Below are 23581 nucleotides of genomic sequence, written 5' to 3'. Positions count from 1 at the left end.
AGGCTCCTATCACTCAGACGCCAGGCTCCTGTCACTCACAACACTGCGTTCCAGTCACTCATGAGGCCAGGCTCCTGTCAATCAGACACCAGGCTCCTGTCACTCGAACGCCAGGCACCTGTCACTCACAAAGCCAGGCTCCTGTCACTCAGACGCCAGGCTCCTGACTCTCGCGATGGTAGGTGCCTGTCACTCATGACACTGCATTCCTGTCACTCAGACACCAGGCTCCTGTCACTCAGATGCCAGGCTCCTGTCAATCAGACACCAGGCTCCTGTCACTCGAGGCCAGGCTCCTTCACTCAGACACCAGGCTCCTGTCACTCACGATGCCAGGTTCCTGTCACTCATGACACTGCATTCCTGTCATTCAGATGCCAGGTGCCTGTCACTCACGACGCCAGGCTCCTGTCACTCACGACACTGCCTTCCTGTCACTCAGACACCAGGCTCCTGTCACTCTCGACGCCAGGTTCCTGTCACTCATGACACTACATTCCTGTCATTCAGATGCCAGGTGCCTGTCACTCATGACACTGCATTCCTGTCACTCAGACGCCAGGCTCCTGTCACTCAGATGCCAGGCTCCTGACTCTCGCGATGACAGGTGCGTGCTGCTCCAGGCCTCTGCCAGCAAGGCCAACACCGGAGAAAAGCTTCCGCCATGCAGGCCCAGCACCTCCTTCCTCTGCGACGTTCCCAGTCGCGACAGCCTTACTAACTGGAATGGGACCACGGTGTGTCAGCTCAGGCCGCACACCGATGGGCTGCAGTGAGGACGCGAGAGCCTGCAGCCCAGCCATTCCACTCCAGAGGACAGCAGCAGGTATCAGCACACCACTGAAGCACGCGGCACGCTGATCACCGCGCCTTCCTCTCAAAGCAACGAGCAGCAGCAGGACAAGGGCCACAAGAACGTACGTGCGGACGGAGTGGAGGCAGAGCTGCCGGCCATGGGGTGGGGGGCACAGCCACGTCCACACAGCAAGCGTCCTACAGATGAGGACGCTGCCTCCGGGAACGCAGGCCTCAACAATGCACAGACACACACGGGCCGGCGCTGCAGGGAGGCAGGCAGAGCTGCTGCCTGCGGCACTGCACCCCCAGCAGAAGGCCGGTGAATCCGGCTGCTCCGTGGATAAATAAAATAATAAATGAGCAAAATAAAAAGCTCTTTAACAAAGGTGCTTTGCAGCACCCACACACCTGGGCGCTCAGCCTCAAGACACCACAGGCCCCAGGAGATGGCGGGGTGGCCCCTAGCCCTCCCACACAGGGTGGGAGCGCACGATGGGCTTGCGTGCACCTTGCTGGCGGCAGCTAGAAGACACAGGAAGGGACGCTGCTGCCTCGGGTCTGCTTCTCCTACAAAGGAGGGGCCTCGGCTCAGCAACGCGGAAGGAGCAGAACTGGTACGGTGTGATGGCTGCCTGAACCAAGTGAAAATGACCCACAGGTGGGCTTTGCCAAAAACTGGGCATGGGGTGGCGCTGTGGCATAACAGCCTAAGTCTCAGCCTGCAGTGCTGGCATCCCATACGGGCACCAGTTCTAGTCCAGCTGCTCCACTTCCGATCCAGCTCCCTGCCAATGCACCTGGGAAAGCAGCAGAAGCTGGCCCAAGTCCTTGGGCCCCTGCACCCACGTGGGAGACCCAGAAGAAGCTCCTGGCTTCAGATCAGCCCAGCTCCGGCTATTGCAGCCATCTGGGGAGTGAACCAGCAGATGGAAGACCTCTTTCTCTCTCTCTCTCCCCCTCTTTCTGTAATTCTACCTCTCAAATAAATAAGTACATTTTTAGGAAAAAGAAAAAAACTGGGCACAAACCCTGATGCAGTCCCACTGCAAGTTCTGCCGATTCAGAGGCTGCTAGGCCACCATGTCAAGTGTGGACGTGAGGACGCCCAGCGTGGGAGACGACAGGGAGGAGGGGCATGGAGCCATGGGTCTGTCTCAAGCACAGCCCTGTCTGGATCCTGCCTGAAATCAACAAGAACCCCAGCGCTGAGATGACCAGGAATGCCTTCGCGAGGGGCCTGCACGGCGACCCTGACGTGCACAGTGCCGCCGGGGCCTCTGCCGCCGCGGATGCGTGGGGCTGCCCGTGGTCCCGCCATCCCTGGCACTCACAGAGCTCTGTCGTGAACACGTCTGGCATTTCACTGTGGTGCACTCCTTGCCTTCACCCAGGACTACACTTCCATTCACACTCTGCTGGCCTGAGTGACTGTGTGGCCAGTGAAGGACTCACCGTGACTCCCTGGGTGTAAGGCCAGACTCGACATCTACTGGCTGAACACATGGAGCTGCACTCGAACCATGGCCCTGTCCTGATATCAACAGCCCGGTGCGTCTGGGGAAGGACAGGTGCCCAGATCCCAGGCACCGCCGCGCTGGCCGCCCAGACTCTGAGGATAAGCTCTGTCTCCCGCCCTGTGACACGGACGTCGGAACTGGGGGCTGGGGGCCGCTCCCACTCAGGCCGGTTCCCACTAAACCCGGCAGACGGGACTTTGCATCCTGTTCAGCTTTCCTTAACGCGGACTCTCAGAGCCCCTGCCCTGGCGGGGGCTGCCAGGGACAAAGAAGGCGGAGCCTTCAGGTCAGGGGGCCACCAAACATCCAGTTGAGCCCTGCTGAGTGGACAGGTACCACTGAGACTGCAGAGGGCTCCAATGTCAGACACCCTGCAGCGAGGCCAGGGTGGCGCAGGTGAGCTAGGAGCAGCTGACTATGTCCGAAGAGGCCTCGGACAAGGGCCAGGGCCTGGGGCCCAGAGGGCTGGGAACTCACCTTCCTGGAGGCCTGGCACCAGCTTGTACACAATGTCCTGCATGGTTCTGTCATGGCTGCAGAAGAACAGAGCGGACAGTCAGCTGGGAACGGCGACTCTGGGCTCTCACACACCACCCACTCAGCACCACCACTCCCGGGTCAGCACCCACTCAGCACCAGCACTCCTGGGTCACCACCCACTCAGCACCAGCACTGCCGGTCACCACCCACTCAGCACCAGCACTCCCGGGTCAGCACCCACTCAGCACCAGCACTCCCGGGTCAGCACCCACTCAGCACCAGCACTCCCGGGTCAGCACCCACTCAGCACCAGCACTCCTGGGTCACCACCCATTCAGCACCAGCACTGCTGGTCACTACCCGCTCAGCACCAGCACTCCCGGGTCACCATCCACTCAGCACCAGCATCCCGGTCACCACCCACTCAGCACCAGCACTCCTGGGTCACCATACACTCAGCACCAGAACTCCTGGGTCACCATCAACTTAGCACCAGCACTCCAAGGTGAGCATCCACTCATCAACAGCACTCCTGGGTCAGCATTCACTCAGCACCAGCACTCCCAGGTCACCACCCACTCAGCACCAGCACTCCCAGGTTACTGTCCACTCAGCACCAGCACTCCCGGGTCACCACCCACTCAGCTACAGCACTCCCGGGTCAGCGTTCACTCAGCACCAGCACTCTCGGGTCACCACCCACTTGGCACCAGCACTCCAGATCAGTGTCCACTCAGCAACAGCACTCCCATGTCAGTGTCCACTCAGCAGCAGCACTCCCAGGTGAGCACCCACTCAGCATCAGCTCTCCTGGGTCACCATCCACTCAGCATCAGCACTTCCAGGTCACCACCCACTCAGCACCAGCACTCCTGGGTCACCACCCACTCAGTACCAGCACTCTCGGGTCAGCACTCACCTAGCAGCAGCGCTCTGGGTCAGTGTCCACCCAGCACCAACACTCCTGGGTCAGCACCCACGCAGCTACAGCACCATCATCATCCACCCAGCAGCAGCACTCCGGGTCACCACCCACTCAGCACCAGCACTCCTGGGTCATCATCCACCCAGCAGCAGCACTCCGGGTCAGTGTCCACTCAGCACCAGCACTCCATGTCAGTGTCCACTCAGCACCAGCACTCCTGGGTCAGCACCCACTCAGCACCAGCACTCCCGGGTCAGCACCCACTCAGCACCAGCACTCCTGGGTCAGCACCCACTCAGCACCAGCACTCCCGGTCACCACCCACTCAGCACCAGCACTCCCGGGTCAGCACCCACTCAGCACCAGCACCCCTGGGTCACTGCCCTTCAAGTTCTACTGGGATCACTCCCAGGCTATGGCTGTCACATGCCCACAACCTCGATCATGCACCACTTGACTCAGGTTCTCACCATCTGGACAACGGCCACAGGTGAGAAGGGACCTCCAGGGGCCAGCACCTGGGGCCAGCACGCGCCCTGGCATTTCCCTGGGGTGTGCACTGCATACCAAGCTTTTCTTCAGTGTTCCAGAACAATTCAAGGCACCCTGGGATGGCCACTTGTGGTCTGGGCTGACCAGGAAGGCCTGTACAGGGCCCGTGGCCGCTGACCCCGTGTGCAGAGCCCACTCATTTGTTGTCTTAAATGTGAATGTGCAAGGGACTGTTTTCTTTTTTGGAGTGAGAAGTGTTAGTGAATTTAATTTTTAAATCATTGTAATTTCCAAACCTCATTCTTTCAAAAGAAAACCATACATGCCCCAATGAGTAACACCTAAGTAACTCACAATGATGGTCTCACAGACCACATGAGGCCCTACTGCACAGGCGCTGGGGAGCCGCACACCACAGCACAGCCGGGCTCCTGGGGCTCTCGCTCTGAGTTCTCCCAGAACCAGGGGGCATCCCCAGGCCAGCGTGGGGCTCCAGCAGTCCTGGCATGACCCACAGGGACATACATCCCACTGTGTGACGGGCACACAGGCCAGGGCACGTGTGACAACCATGTGTATGTGGGGCCCTCGTGTGCCAACACCCTTAGCACCTCACCAGGGGCCCCACCCTGACCTCCTCAAGGCTCAGCACCCACCCTGCATGGTGTTTCCAGCCCTGCTCAGTGCCCAGCAGGTGGTATCTGGGCCCCTCCTGAGAGAGCACGGGGCAGACAGGACAGGTGGCCCCGGGACATGAAGCCATGCCAGCTGCGGCCTCCCTCCCTTCTCCACCTGCTCCAGGTGCTCCCCAGCACCCATGGGCCCACGGCTGGCACCCGCACCAGGCCAGCCAAGCCCCGCCCCCGGAGCAGCAGAATCCTACAGGAGGCAGAGGTGGGGACAGGTGTGCTTGGGTGAGGCCCGTGGAGAGCAGGCGGTGTCGGGTGTGTGCAGCATGCATTCCGGGCAGAGCCCTCAACACTGCTGGGGTGGAGCAGAGCAGCCCCCAGAGGCTAAGAGTCCAGAGCTGGCCGTGTGTCCTCCTCCCGCTCATAGCCACCACACCGTCACACACACGGCCGAGCTCCAAGGGCCCAACATGAGGGGCAGGACCTGGCCATCTGACCCCGCCCCTCACCAGGCAGCTCCCCCCTCCTGCCTCCTTCCTGCTGCTCCCTCTCCCTCCCAGAGTGTGGAGGGGGGTCTGTGGGACCCTCGTGGGGGCAGTCTCCCAGGCTCCCGCTCCTCACCACCACCTGCATTAAAGTCCAAATGGAAGCCCCAGTCCCTCAAGTTCTGAGGCCTGCAGCCCAGGACAGAGTGCAGGTGCTCACATCACTAGCACCACTGCGAGGAACCAGAGACCTGTGGAGGAAAGCACCCAAGGGCCAGGCGGAGGAGACAGGCACAGCAGACCCCGCTGTGGATAGAACTGGACACCAGCAAAGCCGGGTGCTGGCCACGATGCAGAGCTCATGAGCTGCACGCAGGCAGTTCTCCAAGCCAGACACTGCTCCTGGACAGGGACACCAGGACGTCCAGGGGCACTCAGGCCAGCACTGCCAAGGACAGCCCACAGCACACAGCCAGCACCACTGGACGTCACTCAGGCCAGCACTGCCAAGGACAGCCCACAGCACACAGCCAGCACCACTGGATGTCACTCAGGCCAGCACTGACCAAGGACAGCCCACAGCACACAGCCAGCACCACTGGACGTCACTCAGGCCAGCACTGCCAAGGACAGCCCACAGCACACAGCCAGCACCACTGGATGTCACTCAGGCCAGCACTGCCAAGGACAGCCCACAGCACACAGCCAGCACCACTGGATGTCACTCAGGCCAGCACTGACCAAGGACAGCCCTCAGCACACAGCCAGCACCACTGGATGTCACTCAGGCCAGCACTGCCAAGGACAGCCCTCAGCACACAGCCAGCACCACTGGACGTCACTCAGGCCAGCACTGCCAAGGACAGCCCACAGCACACAGCCAGCACCAACAGTCTCCAACCCCCGCATGCACCGACTGTGGAGCCCGCTCCTCGGGCAGCCGTGATGGCGTGACCCGCGTGGCAGGGGTCCCAGGGGGCGGGCACACGCACGCCTCGGTGGCAGGCGGACAGCTGGGGAGGGCTCCTTAGAAACGGCCGCTTCTCCCCGTGACTGTACACTGCCCGCTCTTCCTTCCACACCGGCTCTCTGACGTGTCTCCTGCCCCGTGTGGCGGGCGTGTGTGTGTGTGTGTGTGTGTGTCTTGTTTCTTGTACGGAAAGCAAACACACTCTTCCTTCCACACCGGCTCTCTGACGTGTCTCCTGCCCGTGTGTGTGTGTGTGTGTGTGTGTGTGGTTTCTTTTATGGTGGCCCCCAACCGGAAGCTGTTTCCCTCAGAAATGGCGACTGGCTGGGGCATGTGCAGCCTCCCAGACTGGGGAAGCTGCCCAGGGCAGGACAGCCCCCAGCACGCAGCCGGGGCAGCCCTCCCCTTCAAAGGCCACTGTCCGCAGTCCTAGCCTGGAGCCCGAGGCCTCCCCCGGGAGGCACAGGGGGCACTCACCCGATGTACTGCAGAGGGTGGCTCTGGTGGATCACGATCCTGCAGGTGGGGCAGGTGTTGTTCTCCTCCAGGTACTTCACCAGGCAGCTCCTGCAGACTGCGCAGAGGGCGCCTCAGCACCCAGAGCCGCACGCCCACCCCCACCACGCTCGGCAGCCCCAGAGGGCTGACGCGACTTTCCTGAGCTCACCCCTGGGGACTGCTTCTAGAGGTGCCCTAATCTGCATTCCAGAAAGAAAAGACTTTGCCTTTCAGGCTAACAGGGCATTCCCGACAGCTCTGCTCTCACCCCTGACGCCAGGGTCAGGAGTTAAGTGGGAAGAAAAACCCAAAAGACGACAGTTACCAAATGTGAAAGACCAGAATTCGGGCCAACGTGTACAATTTCTACAAGTTGTTCTAAGAGATCACCTACTTTCTTTGTACCACAAAAGTAGGTAAAATTCAATGAAAATTACCTACTGTGCAAAACGATGCCTGGCAATCTCGACCACAAGTCACTTTAGGACAGAAGTTCCAGTGACAGGTGTCTGGTACAGCGGCTACGCTTCCAATCCAGTTTCCCGCCAACACGCCTGGGAAGTAGCAGATTATGGCCCAAGGACTTGGGTTCCTGACACCTGAATGGGGTTCCTAGTCCTGTTTTGGCCTAGCACAGCTCTGGCTGTTGCAGGCATCTGGGGAGGAACCAGCAGTTAGAAGAGCTCTCTCCTTCTCTCTGTCTGCCTCTATGTCTGCATCTCTTCGTGCCTTTCAAATGAAATGAAAATGAAACACCTGTACAGACATCCTGACCCCCTGCAGGCAGTGCTCAAACCAGTGGCCTCCGGAGCCACCAGGAAGCCTGTCAGACGTGACGAGCAAGCCAGCAGGCTCCTCTGCTTGGAAAATTTAAGGAATTCACTTGAAAATTTAAAAGTAAGCATCTCTCCCTGCCAGCAGTGAGCATTCTGTCGCTCTCCCGGATACCCAGGGACACCCGATCGGCGCTGCTGAGCCCCCGAGTGATGCCTCCCTACCACCGATGCCACCACGGCGCCCAGGTGGCCTCGGAGCCTGCTCAACTTCAGCCCTGCTCCTGGCCTGGGCTCAGAGCACATGGTATCAGGCTGAGCGAGCACCCCCGGAAGGCCCACACGTACACGTGTGCAGACACTCCGTCACTGTGGTCGCGTCGATGAGGTACCCGCTGCACAGGCGGCAGGTGATGTGGGCGTTTATGTCCCAGAGCTTAATCTTTCTGGTCAGCATCTTTGGCTTCTGCAAGAGAAACAGCATTTGTTCATCAACATCTCGGACACTCCCAAGTGCTTCACGGGCTCAGGGTCACTACAGGAAGGGACAGATACTGCCCCACCACACCAGTCTGAAAGACATGGCCTTGTTTCCTCCCTACTTCCCTCGGGATACGCAGTGCACCTCTCGGTAAGTGCCCAGCCCATGGAAGGCAGCCGAGCCCCAGCCCAGCAGCCGACGAGGGACAGCAGCCACCGACCTCTCTCAGTCCCTGCGGCCGTCAGGAAGGAGGCCAGGCTGCTGCTGTCACTGGGACCTTCGAGCTGGCGAACGCTGGGCCCAGGCCCCCTGTGTTGGGCTCAGCTCGGGTGTGTGGAACTCCCCTCACTGTCTCCACCCTGAGCAGGGGCAGGAGTGAACCCCAGGCTACAGCACTCAAGTCACCACCAGCAATAAACACGTTGCACACAGAACTCGCTGAGACAGGCCTGACCAGGCACAGCACCTGAGCTGGCTTGCCCAGGGGTCCTTCCAGACTTCTCCACTCACGAACCATCTCACTCGCAGCTCCTACCAGCCAGCTGCGGCCTTCCCAGACACAGGCCCACTCAGTCCTCACTGTCCAGAGACCACGTAGGAACACACGGGAGCCACACATTCTTCTGGGGCTGGACGCTGCTCTGGGCACGGCACAGCCAGGCGGCAGCCTTGCCAAGGGAATGTCTGTAAGCACTGCACTGTGCAGCCTGGCCACGCACCCGCCTGGCTCCAGCCATGCCTCAGCAGCACAGGGCCCGCACAGACCCAGGTCCTGCTCACGCACCGTCCACAGAGGCGGAGGAGAGCACCTGGAGAAACCCACTGTGTGAAGGCTGCAGACAGCAGAAGCAGGGTCTACAGTGGCCAAGCTGGGACAACCACGCCCCAGGGAGCTGCCGAGCAAAAACTGGGGCAACAGAGGCCGGCGAGGGACACGACAACAGCATTTCCAAAAACCCATTCGTGAGCACAGGAAGAGGGTGGGTGACTCAAAAACGTTCGAAAACCCAATTACCCTGAACAAATATCCTGTCCTGAGAGCACAGGGAACACTGGGAACCCTGACAGACACAGACACCCCCGTCCCTCAGACACAGGGAACACCGGGAACCCTGACAGACACAGATACCCCCGTCCCTCAGACACAGGGAACACAGGGAACCCTGACAGACACAGACACCCCCGTCCCTCAGACACAGGAACACTGGGAATCCTGACAGACACAGACACCCCCGTCCCTCAGACACAGGGAACACAGGGAACCCTGACAGACACAGCCACCCCCGTCCCTCAGACACAGGGAACACTGGAATCCTGACAGACACAGATACCCCCGTCCCTCAGAGCACAGGGAACACAGGGAATCCTGACAGACACAGACACCCCCGTCCCTCAGACACAGGGAACACTGGGAACCCTGACAGACACAGACACCCCCGTCCCTCAGACACAGGGAACACAGGGAACCCTGACAGACACAGACACCCCCGTCCCTCAGACACAGGGAACACTGGGAACCCTGACAGACACAGACACCCCCGTCCCTCAGACACAGGGAACATTGGGAACCCTGACAGACACAGATACCCCCGTCCCTCAGACACAGGGAACACTGGGAATCCTGACAGACATAGATACCCCCGTCCCTCAGACACAGATACCCCCGTCCCTCAGACACAGGGAACACTGGGAATCCTGACAGACATAGATACCCCCGTCCCTCAGACACAGGGAACACTGGGAATCCTGACAGACAGACACCCCCGTCCCTCAGAGCACAGGGAACACTGGGAATCCTGACAGACATAGATACCCCCGTCCCTCAGACACAGGAACACTGGGAATCCTGACAGACACAGACACCCCCGTCCCTCAGAGCACAGGAACACTGGGAATCCTGACAGACAGACACCCCCGTCCCTCAGACACAGGGAACACTGGGAACCCTGACAGACACAGATACCCCCGTCCCTCAGACACAGGGAACACTGGAATCCTGACAGACACAGACACCCCCGTCCCTCAGAGCACAGGGAACACTGGGAATCCTGACAGACACAGATACCCCCGTCCCTCAGAGCACAAGAACACTGGGAATCCTGACAGACACAGATACCCCCGTCCCTCAGACACAGGGAACACAGGGAACCCTGACAGACACAGATACCCCCGTCCCTCAGAGCACAGGAACACTGGGAACCCTGACAGACACAGATACCCCCGTCCCTCAGAGCACAAGAACACGGGGAATCCTGACAGACACAGACACTCCCGTCCCTCAGACACAGGGAACACAGGGAACCCTGACAGACACAGACACCCCCGTCCCTCAGACACAGGGAACACTGGGAACTCTGACAGACACAGACACCCCCGTCCCTCAGACACAGGGAACACTGGGAACCCTGACAGACATAGATACCCCCGTCCCTCAGACACAGGGGAACCCTGACAGACACAGACACCCCCGTCCCTCAGAGCACAGGGAACACTGGGAACTCTGACAGACACAGACACCCCCGTCCCTCAGACACAGGAACACTGGGAATCCTGACAGACACAGACACCCCCGTCCCTCAGACACAGGGAACACTGGGAACTCTGACAGACACAGACACCCCCGTCCCTCAGACACAGGGAACACTGGGAACCCTGACAGACACAGATACCCCCGTCCCTCAGAGCACAGGGAACACCGGGAATCCTGACAGACACAGCCACCCCCGTCCCTCAGAGCACAGGGAACACTGGGAATCCTGACAGGCACAGACACCCCCGTCCCTCAGACACAGGGAACACTGGAATCCTGACAGACACAGACACCCCCGTCCCTCAGAGCACAGGGAACACTGGGAATCCTGACAGGCACAGACACCCCCGTCCCTCAGACACAGGGAACACTGGAATCCTGACAGACACAGACACCCCCGTCCCTCAGACACAGGGTGTTCAGGTGAAGCCTTGCTGTAGCCAGCAACACTGCCAGGGAGCAGTGGCTACACAGGCCTTGAGATGCCTCTGGCAGGGGGGCCTTAGTTCCATGGGCCATGCTGGCTTGCTACCTGCACAGGACGCCTGCCCTCCAGCCAGGAGGCTCTGTCTCTGAGTGTGTTCTGCAAAGCAACACTGAGGTTACCAGAATCCCCGCACAGTGATGCTCCCTGTTATACTGCCTGGGTCGCACGCAGCAGCCTTCTTGAACACCCTGTGCTGAACAAATGAACCAGGGGACAGTCTTGGTCCTCTGTGAACCAAGGACTGAGGACTTCAGCTTCATCCTAGTTGGACAGCAGTGGGGTCACCAGGGATTTAGGGCAGAGCCCTGGACAAGACTACGCTCCCCTCCCACCCATCAACACAGGCACACAGGACAGCAGGGCCCCGGGACGCAGCCCACCCATCAACACAGGCACACAGGACAGCAGGGCCCCGGGACGCAGCCCACCCATCAACACAGGCACACAGGACAGCAGGGCCCTGGGATGCAGCCCACCCATCAACACAGGCACACAGGACAGCAGGGCCCTGGGACGCAGCCCACCCATCAACACAGGCACACAGGACAGCAGGGCCCCAGGACGGAACCCGGCCTCACCTCCTGGAGACGCCGCGCGTCCTTCCTCCCGGCGGGGCATGGAGCCTAGGCCAGCACTGGGACGCGGCCGTTCCTCCGCACTCTGCACCCTGGTTCGTGTCTGCACCTTCCTCCTGGGCCTTGATCTTTTTCCATTTTCTAGACAGAAATGGGCACCTGTCACTTGGCATCAGCTCCGTATGTGCAATTGCAAATATCCCCCCTCTTGGAGTTCTTACAAACAGCGGGAGGGCACGGGCCCTGCTGTGAGGACTCGCAGGACCACGGGAGCTGATTCGTCTGCGGCCATGGCACAGCCCCAAGCATGGTCCATAGCACTCAAAGGGGTGGGCAATCATCCTCAGTGTAGTTACCTGTGAGAGAGCCCGGACTCCCTGCTACATCGTGAGGCCTGTGGAGAAGCACAAGACAGTGTCACTGGAGCGAAAGAGGGCCACGGGCCACGGGCAGACCCCACCCCGAGAACAGCTCTGAGCCCTGCTTGGTTATAGTTTGGGCTCCGCCACAAACAAGAGGCAGGTCTGGAGGGCACATGATGTCCCCAAGGCTCTGGCAATCTTCAGGAGTCGATGGACACTCTCAGGAGGAGGCATAAGTGCCAGGGTGAGCGGAGGTCAAGGGGTCGGGGAGGACCGTGCAGCACACGTGAGCGTGAGTCGCGAGTGTCCACGCTTCCCTCACCCTGGGCCGCGCAGTGCCCAGGCAGGACTCAGGCTCTTTTGTGGCAAGACGGTGAGCACACAGGGACCACAGCACCCACAGCACAGGAGCAGGGAGGACTAGGGTGCACCTGTGTGGACCTGGGCCTCACTGAGCAGGGGCCAGGCGAGCAGGAGAGCGGAGGGACCTGGTGTAACCAGCAGGAGGCAACACAGGGGCCTCGGGGCCTGGCGGTCACCGAGCCTGAGGGGTGCCCAGCACCTCAGCGAGGCCTTGCCCGCACCCACGCACACGCCACCGGAAAACATCTGCGGCACAGCGGGTTCCTAACCAGCACCCACCCCGAGTCCCGTTCACATTATTTCATTCTTCAGGAGTTTCCACAACTGCGTTTTTTACTGAGCAGTCTCGGTCAGCTGTCACAAAACGAGGGAGGGAGGGAGGGAGGGAGGGTTCTTCCAGGGAGATACAGGCAGTGCGGCAGGCACCTGAGGCCTGGAGGAGACCAGAGTGAAGCCCTTGGCACGGGCTCCCTGGGACCTTCCATGTGCACACTGCCCCGTGTGGTGGCCACTGACCACATATGCTAGTGACACATGAAATGTGGCTCAAGTGCGTTGAAATTTAACTAGACTGTGCAGCCAGAGCCCAGCGAACAGAAGACTCAAGTCCTCAGCCCATACCCCAGGAACAGTGAATTGTGTGCAATGCCCCCCTCCCTCCCAGGGATGACCAGAAGAGGGTGGAGGCCAAATCCCTGCCGAGCACTCAGCGTGTCAGGAACGGCTCTGGGCCCGTGCAGCTGGGCCTTCCTGGAGAGAGAACCCCACGGCTCTGTGACCACCAGGGAAGCAGGTCAGCAGCCAGAAGCTTTCCTCCAAGAAAACATCAGGCCTGGACGGGCTTCGAACATGGGTCTCACGACCCCTAGCTCTCTCTGGGGCAAGAGACAGAGTCAGGGCCCGCGCTCGGGCCGACAGTGACACGGGTCCTCCCCTGAGCACAGGACGGCCTCGTCCCAGCAGTGTTCATGACGGCCAGTCACTCCGAGCACACTCCAGGTGAGCTCACCCAACACGAGGGAAATTCAGATCACGAAAACCACTTGATAAAATCAAAACACGACTCACGATTTAACACAGCTCTGACAATTGAGAAAGAACATCTTTAACCAAGTAAGTTTTCTCTCTCTTTCTTTTTTTTTTTTTTTTTTTTTTTAAGAAAGTCAGAGTTACACAGATAGAAAAGGAGAGGCAGAGAGAGGTAGAGGGAGTCTTCCATCTGATGGCTCACTCCCCAGTTGGCCACAACCGCTGGAGCAGCGCCAACCCGAAGCCAGGAGCCGGGAGCTTCCTCCAGGTCTCCCACGTGGGTGCAGGAGCCCAAGGACTTGGGCCATCCTCCAATGCTTTCCTAGGCCACAGCAGAGAGCTGGATTGGAAGTGGAGCAGCCCGGACTTGAACTGGTGTCCATATGGGATATCGGCACTGCAGGCGGCGGCCTTACCGGTATGCCACAGCGTCAGCCCCTAACCAAGTAAGTTTTCTAAAGAGATATTCACACATGGTTCTGCTGCAGGACTCACACAGTGTCACTCACAGGGCCCCGACGGCCGCCCCCCGCAGGGTCTCTCAGCGCACAAGCATGGCAGGGCGCCCACGGTGCACAGGGGCTCCTGGGCACGGAGGACACTCTGTGCACGTGGCCCTGGAACACCGAACCCTGCCACAGGCAGAACGGGGGCGAGGGCAGGTTGGTGCCACGGCCCGATGCCTGCAGGCCACAGAGGCACCTCTGAGACATGCTGGAAGCCACCACTGCACAACTCCACCAGAGACTTCCACGTGTGACCCTCACCTCCACAGCAGCACATCTGACAGCAGAAACCCAGGCACGCGGCGCAGCCGGGGCCCTGACACTGTTTCCACGCTGGCCCCGCTGAGGAAAAGCTCCCACACCCTGTTCCACACACAATAGCTTTACCGGGAGAAATCCCGGCAACCATGACCTGAATGCAAACTGAGACGCAACCACGATGCCAGGAACCAAAGGCCCTGCCCAGCTCCTGCGGGCGAGGCCGAGAGGCACCGCTCCCAGAAGGTGGGGGGCATCCACCTGCAGCCGACACGACACCACCTGACTCCGGCCGGCACCGACCAGGCCCCCACACCCCCTGCCTGGTGCACCTCTGGCCAGCAGCACTTCCACATGTCCCCGGCCCTGAGGACGGCTGCAGTCGTCGCTGACTGTGAAGACTGGCCTGAGGGGTCCGGGAGCGGCCAGCGGGATGCTGGGGTGCGACTGCCCAGCACAGGCGATCCCAGACTCCCGCACGCCAGGTGGCAGGTCCTCGGGAATGCACTCCACCTGCACACTGCCTGGGTGGAGGGGCTGGGGAGAGGAGAATGGACCCCATGCCTCCCGCGGCTAAGTCTGAGCAAAGCACCCAATGTCCGCCCAGAGCGCTGCACCCGCCCCGTCATACTGGCCAGCGGCAAGGACCCCACCACCTCTCCTCGCAGCAGCCACCGAGCACCCCAAATCCACTGACACCGTTTCACTGCCTTAACGGCCTCCTATGCAACTTCAAGAGAAGGTGTTTTTTTGTTGTTGTTGTTTTGTGTTTTTTTTGGACAGGCAGAGTGGACAGTGAGAGAGAGACAGAGAGAAAGGTCTACCTTTTCCATTGGTTCACCCCTCAATGGCTGCTGCGGCCGGTGCACTGCCGTCAGTGCATTGCGCTGATCTGAAGCCAGGAGCCAGGTGCTTCTCCTGGTCTCCCACGGGGTGCAGGGCCCAAGCACTTGGGCCATCCTCCACTGCACTCCCTGGCCACAGCAGAGAGCTGGCCTGGAAGAGGGGCAACCGGGACAGAATCCAGCGCCCCGACTGGGACTAGAACCCGGGGGCCGGTGCCGCAGGCGGAGGATTAGCCTAGTGAGCCGCAGCACCAGCCAAGAGGAGATTTTAAAACTAGAAAACTGAACTCACTATGACAACCTGGTTCTCACCCGCCGACGGCCACAGCCACGTCACCCCACTTCATCACCCATGTGGACAAGCGCAGCCGCACGCGTGCTCTGGGACACGGAGGGGGCTGTGCTATCAGCTCTGTGAGCCTCCAGTTCTGCCGTGTGCTGGTCCCCAGCGGACTGGGCCCCTGTGGCGTGCACCCCGCGCGCTGGCTCATTTGGGTCTGTGGTACAACAGACCTCGCACAAATGGAACGAATATCCTGTGACTTCTCCAGCTGGCATACGGAGCAGGTCACGTCAGGAAAGAACAGTGAACTGGCTTCTACGTGACCACACTGCACTGTGAGAAACACCGGCATCGCCGTGGGAATGCTCGGGGCTCAGAGGGCTCCTGACTCAGCAGAGTCCCTGCAGGACCTGAGCCTGGCCGGCAGAGCCCACAGCCACGGGAATCCCTCTCTGCCACCCTGACACCCGCCCCAGCCCTGCTGTCCACCGTGCAGCATAGCCTTGGCCAGCAGCAGGGACGGAACGAGCATTCGCAGAGGGACACCAGTGCTAGGGACACAGAGCGGACCGTGAAAGGTCCTGACTGCCCGACACCTGGGCGCGTCTGTGGGCAGCTTTTAAAGAAAACCACATCCCAAGTACGCAGACTCAAAGGTGCATCGGACCTAACCACAGGGCCTTCCAAAGGGGTGTCCTACCAAGAACAGAGAAGGTGGACAGTGGACACAGGGCACCGGTCAGGCAGCAGCAGGCTCGGAGCAGAGCCTCAGTCCAGGCCAAGCGGCAGGGTGGCCTCCAGGGCCGACAGCAGCCACAGCCACCGCTAGCAAAACCGTGGGACCTCCCCCACCCCAAGAGCCAAGGCGCTCGGGGAGGGCCAGGGCCCCAGGCAGGAGATGCCGCCTCGGCTGGCACAGCAGGACGCCCGGTGCCGGGCTTCTGAGTCCCAGAGCTGGGGGCTGAGAACTGAGTGTCCTTGGAACCATGGAGTTTGTGACCCACACTGTGGATGACACAGCAGGGTGGGCACGTAGCCCTGCGCTGACACCCCCGTCCCACACGGGTGCCTGGGCCCTGGCTTCGGCTCCTGACTCCAGCTTCCTGCTAACACAGACCCCGAGTGACGGCTCCAACAGCAGAGTCCCTGCCAGCCACGTGGGAGCCCTGGACTGAGCTCAGCCTGACCCAGCTGTGCTTGTTGTGGGCACTTGGGGAAGGAGCCTGCGGACAGATCTGTCTGCATCCTGTAAAATTAGAGTGAAAACTAACACAACTCAGCTGGAAAGGCCGGTTTCCAAACAGGGAACCAGTGGCTGCAGCTCCACAACACATGTGTAAGGCGGCCTCTCTCCCTGCGTTAAGGCAAGAAGTTCGTCAAGTGACCGAGGCCAGGCCTGCTCTGGACCCAGATCAGTGACCCAACGTGACAGTGCGGGGCCTCAGGGCGAGCTCGGGGGCCCTGGGAGCACCAGGAAGGGCCTGCCAGGAGCCCACCCTGCTGGTGCTGGGTGCTGACCTCCAGACGGCACGTGGATGTGAACACCTGACGTCTACACCCAGGCCCACGGCACTTGGTCCAGGCCGCTGTGCTGACCGAGGGAGCCCTCAGGCGCCACACTGTCTCCTGGGCAGGGCTGAACGAGCTGCCCCAGCCCTGCCTTCCCAGGGCAGACACATCAACAGTGTGCTCGCGCCACCCTTTAGCCTGTGCCTCTGTGAGAGGGGACGTGTGAGAGGGACACCTTGGGGCCGGCGCTGTGGCATAGCAGGTAAAGCATCCCATATGGGCACCGGTTCGAGACCCGGCTGCTCCACTTCTGATCCAGCTCTCTGCTATGGCCTGGGAGAGCAGTGGAAGGTGGCCCAAGTGCTTGGGCCCTGCACCTGCTTGGGAGGCCCTGAAGAAGCTCCTGGCTCCTGGTTTTGGCTCGGCGCAGCTCCGGCTGTTGCAGCCATCTGGGGAGTTAACTAGTGGACAGACGACCTCTCTCTCTTTCTGCTTCTCCTCTCTGTGTGTAACTGTGACTTTCAAGTAAAATAAATAAATCTTAAAAAAAAAAAAAAGAAGAAGAAGAAGAAAAAGAAAGAAAAGACCCTGGACCCACCTGGGTAGTGTAGCCCACAGAGCGCCTGTGACCTGGCTGCAAGCCCCCAGGGGCAGAAGAGCGGCTCACGGCTCACAGCTCACGGCCGCCTCTTGCTCACCTCCTGACGTGTCATCACCAGGAAGCATCAGACGGCCTGGCTGTCAGCAGCCTGGGGGAGAGAGGCGGGCCCAGTGCCAGGACCTGAGCGTGGCCAGGGGCTCAGGGAAAACAGTGGGAACACCCCCAGGACACATGGAGGGCTCCCAGCAGCCCGGACGCAGGGGTCGGTGGCACCCTGGGCTGTAAACTCCCACGCAGAGAAAAGAAGCAGCCGTGCAGGAGCTGGCATCTGGCTGTGGAGACAAAAACGCCTCAGCCTGGCAGTCTACTCGAGGCAGCCGCGCGGCTCTCGGCTCTGGAGCCGGGACGGCGGAGGCCAGGGTGCCACAGGGGTGCTGTGAGCGCAGGGTCTGTGAAGCAGAAGAGGGCGGGGCTTCCTGGCCCCGCAAGGGCCATCACCTCAAGGCGGAGATGGACGTGGAAACCCTGGAACCCGCTCAGACATGGCCGGTGCTCACTGCGTGATCCTCTGTTTCTCTCCAGTGTGCGCAGGGTCTCCGCCCTCGCTTCTCGAGCTATCTGTGCCCAGCCCTGCTCACCAGAGGGCCACAGCCGGCTCGCAGCCCTGGTGTGTTCAGCGCTCGGGAAGGCCGTGAGGAGACGTACAGTCAGCACAGGGCCTGGGTCGGCCTGTTTCATCTGCTGTTCATGTAGCAAAGCCAAGCCCACCAAAAATCAATGAATTTGGGAAAAAACACAACTCATCTCTACTTCCTAAATTCATGTAAATGTTATAACTTCTGTCTCCCCAAAAGAAGCGAATCAGCCCAGTTTCAGAGTTCCCGCTGACGGGCACTTCTGCGTGGTGCGGCGGTCAACTCCACAGAGCACAGGTGCGCAGAGCTCAGTCCTGTCCCTTGTCAGCCTGGCTCCGAGGCTCAGAAAACGTTCTGCTGTGATTCCAAAAGGCCCCACGTTTTCAAACTTGATGACAGACCCCCAGCTTGCAGAACGGGAGAATCATCATCCCACCTTCTGAAACACAATGAACTGTGCAGCGTTTTTGCAACAAAATAATAGCAAATATCACACAGGCAGCAAGACACTGCTCCCAAACTTCAGCATGTGTCAGCCGCGAAAGCAGAACTACATTCTCAGCCTTCAGCTCGATTCTGACCATCAGCCAGCTCAGCCTGCAGACGAAGAAACACGCTGCCCCTCTAATAACTCAGAGCAGGAGTTTAGACCCAAACAAGCCTGGGTTACGACCCAAATCCAGCAAGCCACGTGGACCATCTCAGTGGGCCCGGGGCTCCTTACTCGCCAGCGGCACTGGCTGCTGCAGCCCACCCGGGTAGGGCAGGTGAGCTGGAGGTGGCAGCCTCTGCTACGGCTCCCATATGGGTGCCCTTTCCAGCCCTGGGATACCCCCAGCCCAGAACACTAGCAAAGTGCAGACAGGGGTCCAGGCTGCCCTGGAGGGAAAGCCAGGGCCAGGGGCAGAGGCTTCTGCCCATAGCAGCTTCCTGGAGTACCTCAACCTCACGTCTTGGACAGCAGCATGGGGACAGATAAAAACATGCTCCCCATGGAGCCAGCGTTGTGGCAAAGCAGGTTAAGCCACTGCCTGTGACACAGTATCTCATACGTGCTCTGGCTGATCTGCTTCTGATCCAGCTCCCTGTTAATGCACCTGGGAAAGCAGCAGAGGACGGCCCAAGTACCCGGCCTCCGCACCCACGTGGGATGAAGATCAGCCTGGCCCAGCCCTGGCCACTGCAGCTATTTGGGGAGTGAACCAGCATATGGAAGAGCTTGCTCTCTGTCTCTCCTTCTCTCTCTCTAACGCTGTCAAATAAATAAAAAAAATTTTTTTTTGACAGGCAGAGTGGATAGTGAGAGACAGACAGAGAGAAAGGTCTTCCCTTTTGCCGTTGGTTCACCCTCCAATGGCCGCCACGGCTGGCGCGCTGCGGCCAGCGCACCGCGCTGATCCGATGGCAGGAGCCAGGTGCTTCTCCTGGTCTCCCTTGGGGTGCAGGGCCCAAGCACCTGGGCCATCCTCCACTGCACTCCCGGGCCACAGCAGAGAGCTGGCCTGGAAGAGGGGCAACCGGGACAGAATCTGGTGCCCCGACCGGGACTAGAACCCGGTGTGCCAGTGCCGCTAGGTGGAGGATTAGCCTACTGAGCCGTGGCACTGGCCAAATAAATATTTTTTTAAAATATATGGGGGCTGGCCGGCGCCATGGCTCACTAGGCTAATCCTCCGCCTTGTGGCGCCGGCACACAGGGTTCTAGTCCTGGTCGGGGTGCTGGATTCTGTCCCGGTTGCCCCTCTTCCAGGCCAGCTCTCTGCCGTGGCCAGGGAGTGCAGTGGAGGATGGCCCAGGTACTTGGGCCCTGCACCCCATGGGAGACCAGGATAAGTACCTGGCTCCTGCCATCGGATCAGCGCGGTGCGCCGGTTGCAGCGCGCCGGCCGCGGCGGCCATTGGAGGGTGAACCAACGGCAAAGGAAGACCTTTCTCTCTGTCTCTCTCTCTCACTGTCCACTCTGCCTGTCAAAAAAAATAAAAATAAAATAAAAAAATAAAAAATAAAATATATGGGGGCTGGCGCTGTGGCGCAGTGGGTAAAGTTGCTGCCTGCAGTGCCGGCATTCCGTATGGGCGCTGGTTCAGTCCCAGTTGCTCTACTTCCGATCCAGCTCTCTGCTGTGGCCTGGGAAAGCAGTACAAAATGGCCCAAGTGCTTGGGCCCCTGCACCAGTGAGGGAGACCTGGAAGAAGCTCCTGGCTCCGGATCAGCACAGTTCCGGCCACTGCGGCCAATTAGGGAGTGAACCAGCGGATGGAAGATCTCTCTCTCTCTCTCTCTGCCTCTTCTCTCTGTGTAACTCTGACTTCCAAATAAACAAATAATAAAATATATGCACCCCATGTGTTTAATATGGTCATGAAAAACCCTATTACAGTCAGTTTACAGTTTCTGCAAAGAAGTCATTGGCAGGAATAAAATGCCAAGACTGGGGACAGGGGGGCTAGTGCTATGGTGTAGCAGATAAAGCTGTCGCCTACAGTGCCGACATCCCATATGGGTGCTGGTTCATGTCCCGGTTGCTCCACTTCCCATCCAGCTCTCTGCTGTGGCCTAGGAAAGCAGAAGATGGCCCAAGTGCTTGGGCCCCTGCACCCACATCGGAGACCTGGAAGAAGCTCCTGGCTTAGGATAGGCACAATTCTGTCCGTTGCAGCCATTTGGGGAGTGAACCAGCAGATGGAAGACCTCTCTCTCTCTCTCTCTCTCTCTCTCTGCCTCTCTGTAACTCTGCCTTTCAAAGAAATAAATTGTAAAAAAAAAAAAAAAAAAAAAAAAAAAAAAAAGCCTGGGGAATAAGCAAAACTCTCCTGCTTGTAGGGATCAAAGAATTCACGTCCCCACACACACCCTGCACCCTAAAAGGGGCCCTTCGGTTGGGGGTCAGCACCTAGAATCCTCTCAGCTTGGCGTGCACCTCCCTCTGCTAATGTCCACGACCCACGGCAGTCCTGGTCACCACTGTGAACTGAGGAGACAGCTGCACGTCACACCTCATCCTGACCCCACAGCTGCACACACAACTGCTCGGTCACTGGTGACACGTCTCAGAAAGGGCCCCACCTGACCTGAGAGGAGACAGCCGACTGCCCCCCGATGCCCCTCACCCCCTGGGGCCGCCCCACACCCCTAGACACGCATGGGCCCTAGTGACTCACTTCCACGGGGGAAGTCACTCTAAAGCCAAGCTGTCTTTTCGTTCCCTGGCTTTGTGGCTGTCAGCCTGCAGGGAGGGACAGCCCCGGGGGCCGGCCAAAGGGTCCAGCTGAGCCACACCTGGATTCCTGACCCACAGGACTTACAGAGAGTAAGCGATTTGTTGCACAAATAATACAAGACCACAGGACCACTCCTGTAAAATCCAGAAACAAGAACCTCAACAGCCCAGCCAAACCTGAGTGCTCTGTTTTGCAAGCCTTTTCCAAAATTTCACAAAGCAAAGTAAGTTTTAAAACAGTAGCGCCCAAGGCCAAAGCACCATGGCAGCGTAAGGGTCCCCGGGTGTGGCCAGCACGGCCTCTGAGCTGGACCAGGAACCCTCACGCTGGAATCCAACCGATGAGCAGACAACGAAATCCGCCACCGACTCGGGCGTCCCACGGGAGCCCCCCCCCCCCCGCGGATCTTTCCAGGTGTGTGCGACCTGCGTTCACCTCACCATTCACTCCCCCAAAACCTGCAGAGGGTCCACGCCGGGCAGCCTGCCCGGACCCCCAGCTCACAGCACCAGCCGGCTCTCACCCGTGCGGCACGGGAGTCATCCAGCTTCAGCATCACCGACAAAAGGCGATTCGGGGTCCCGGGGCAAGTCTCTCCCCAAGACCCCTCAGAGCGGAGCCCTAGTGTGGCCCACTGCCTCGCCTGCCCTGACTGTCCTGTCCAGGGCTGGGCTGCCCTCCACCCCGACACATCCAGGCACCTTCTCCTGGCTCGGATCCCCCCCTCTGCCTGCTCCTGGGCCCTGGACACCACCCTAGACTTAGGATGGGGGTGCACACAAGACTCTGAGCAGGAAGAGGAGCAGCAGTGGCCAAAGGTGCGGACTCTGACCACAGGGCCAAGGCCAGGAGAGGACAGCAGCCCGCAGTGGCAGCAGGCAGCTTCCTGGGCCCGGGCAGTGGACCAGTGCACACCAGGGGTGCACGGCCAGCATGCAATGGCAACCCCAGCTGAGACAGTGCCTTTGAAGATGGTGGGGTACAGGGACCTTGTGCCAAGAGGGACACAAGTGACCAGGACCCCAGTGCCCGAGCCCTCAGCTGGCGGGCAGAGCCCAGCGGCCCCACAGTCCCATCTGGGGACTGCGTGGCCTCAGTGGCTTGCCCTGGAGCCCAGCTCCTGGTCCAGCTCCCATCCGGATCCTGCTGGAGAGGGCGGCCCTCACACCCAGCCAGCACCTGACCCAAGTGGCCACTCTGGGGTGCTCGCCATCCAGGAGGCAGATCCAGTCCCGAGCGCTCCTCAGGGTGGCTCCGGGTTCCAGGCCCCCAGGGCTCTCCAGGTCCTCCGTGGGGCCAGTCTTGCTGTCTGAGTCCTCGTCAGGGGACTTGTCCCATGGGCCTGTCCTAGGGTGCTGGCCCTCCTCAGTGACCTGCTGCAGCCTGTACCCTCCTGGGGTCCCAGCGTTCTGGCGCTGCCCAGTGTCCAGATCTTCTCCTGGACCTGTCCCAGGGCTGGCCCCTCCTGGCTGACCTGGCCTCAGGGGCCGGTTCTCTGTGGACTCCCGTCTCAGGCACAGCCCTCTTGGTGACTGGTCCTTCCTGGGCCCGAGCCCTGCCCGGGGTCCCAGCCCTCCCAGCTCCAGCCCTGCCCAGGGTCCCGGCCGCCTCGGCTCCTGCCCTGCCCGAGGTCCCGGCCCTCCCAGCTCCTGCCCTGCCCAGGGTCCCGGCCGCCCAGGCTCCTGCCCTGCCCGAGGTCCCGGCCCTCCCCGACTCCTGCCCTGCCGGGGGTCCCAGCCCTGCCCGAGGTCCCGGCCCTCCCAGCTCCTGCCCTGCCCGGGGTCCCGGCCCTCCCCGGCTCCTGCCCTGCCAGGGGTCCCAGCCCTGACCGAGGTACCAGCCCTCCCAGCTCCTGCCCTGCCCGGGGTCTCAGTTCTGCCCGAGGTCCCGGCCCTCCCCGGCTCCTGCCCTGCCCAGGGTCCCGGCCCTCCCAGCTCCTGCCCTGCCCGGGGTCCCGGCCCTCCCGAGCCATGCCGGGGCTCTGGGAACAGGCGAGGGGGCGTCCGGGGCGCGGAGCCTGCGGGCCAGACTCCAGCCGAGGCCGCGGCCTGGGGAGCGGGCGCCGCGGGCCTGGCCGGACGGGCGGACTCACTGACCTGCAGGTTCGGGCGGGGGCGAGCGGGGCGCACGCGGGGCCTCGCCGGAAGGGGGAGGGGGCGCCGCTCCTCAGGGTCCCCCCCAAGAGGAGGAGAAAAAAACCCGTCCGGAGTTTAAAACAAAGAGGCGGAAATGCCCGAGCCCAGCCGAGCGCCGAGTCGGGGGCGCCGCGTTCCGAGCATGCGCGGAGTGCGGCGCGGCTCCCACCCGCGGCCTGGACGGGGGCGGAGT

At 60.6% G+C, this 23581-nt stretch overlaps 1 protein-coding gene across 2 annotated transcripts in view; it reads right to left on the bottom strand.

The window, feature by feature from the left end:
- PCGF3 (polycomb group ring finger 3) overlaps positions 1 to 23581 on the bottom strand; it is a 39743-nt gene extending 16162 nt beyond the window's left edge. The window contains exons 1-6 of one of the 2 annotated variants that reach the window (XM_002723870.5): positions 23350 to 23581; positions 11997 to 12034; positions 11644 to 11781; positions 7916 to 8033; positions 6774 to 6870; positions 2793 to 2848 (exon numbers count right to left, since the gene is read on the bottom strand). In XM_002723870.5, the coding sequence (XP_002723916.1) occupies positions 2793 to 2848; positions 6774 to 6870; positions 7916 to 8024 (262 nt within the window). In that variant the 5' untranslated portion in view covers positions 8025 to 8033; positions 11644 to 11781; positions 11997 to 12034; positions 23350 to 23581. Of the gene's footprint in view, positions 1 to 2792; positions 2849 to 6773; positions 6871 to 7915; positions 8034 to 11643; positions 11782 to 11996; positions 12035 to 17393; positions 18843 to 23349 lie in introns of those variants that run through there. The other variant, XM_070067934.1, reaches the window with a different exon arrangement.

This window comes from Oryctolagus cuniculus, chromosome 2 (genome assembly GCF_964237555.1).
Source record: "Oryctolagus cuniculus chromosome 2, mOryCun1.1, whole genome shotgun sequence".
NCBI classification, from domain to species: domain Eukaryota; kingdom Metazoa; phylum Chordata; class Mammalia; order Lagomorpha; family Leporidae; genus Oryctolagus; species Oryctolagus cuniculus.
The sequence above is the reverse complement of the archived record's forward strand: the minus strand, read 5'-3'. Positions and strand labels throughout refer to the sequence as shown.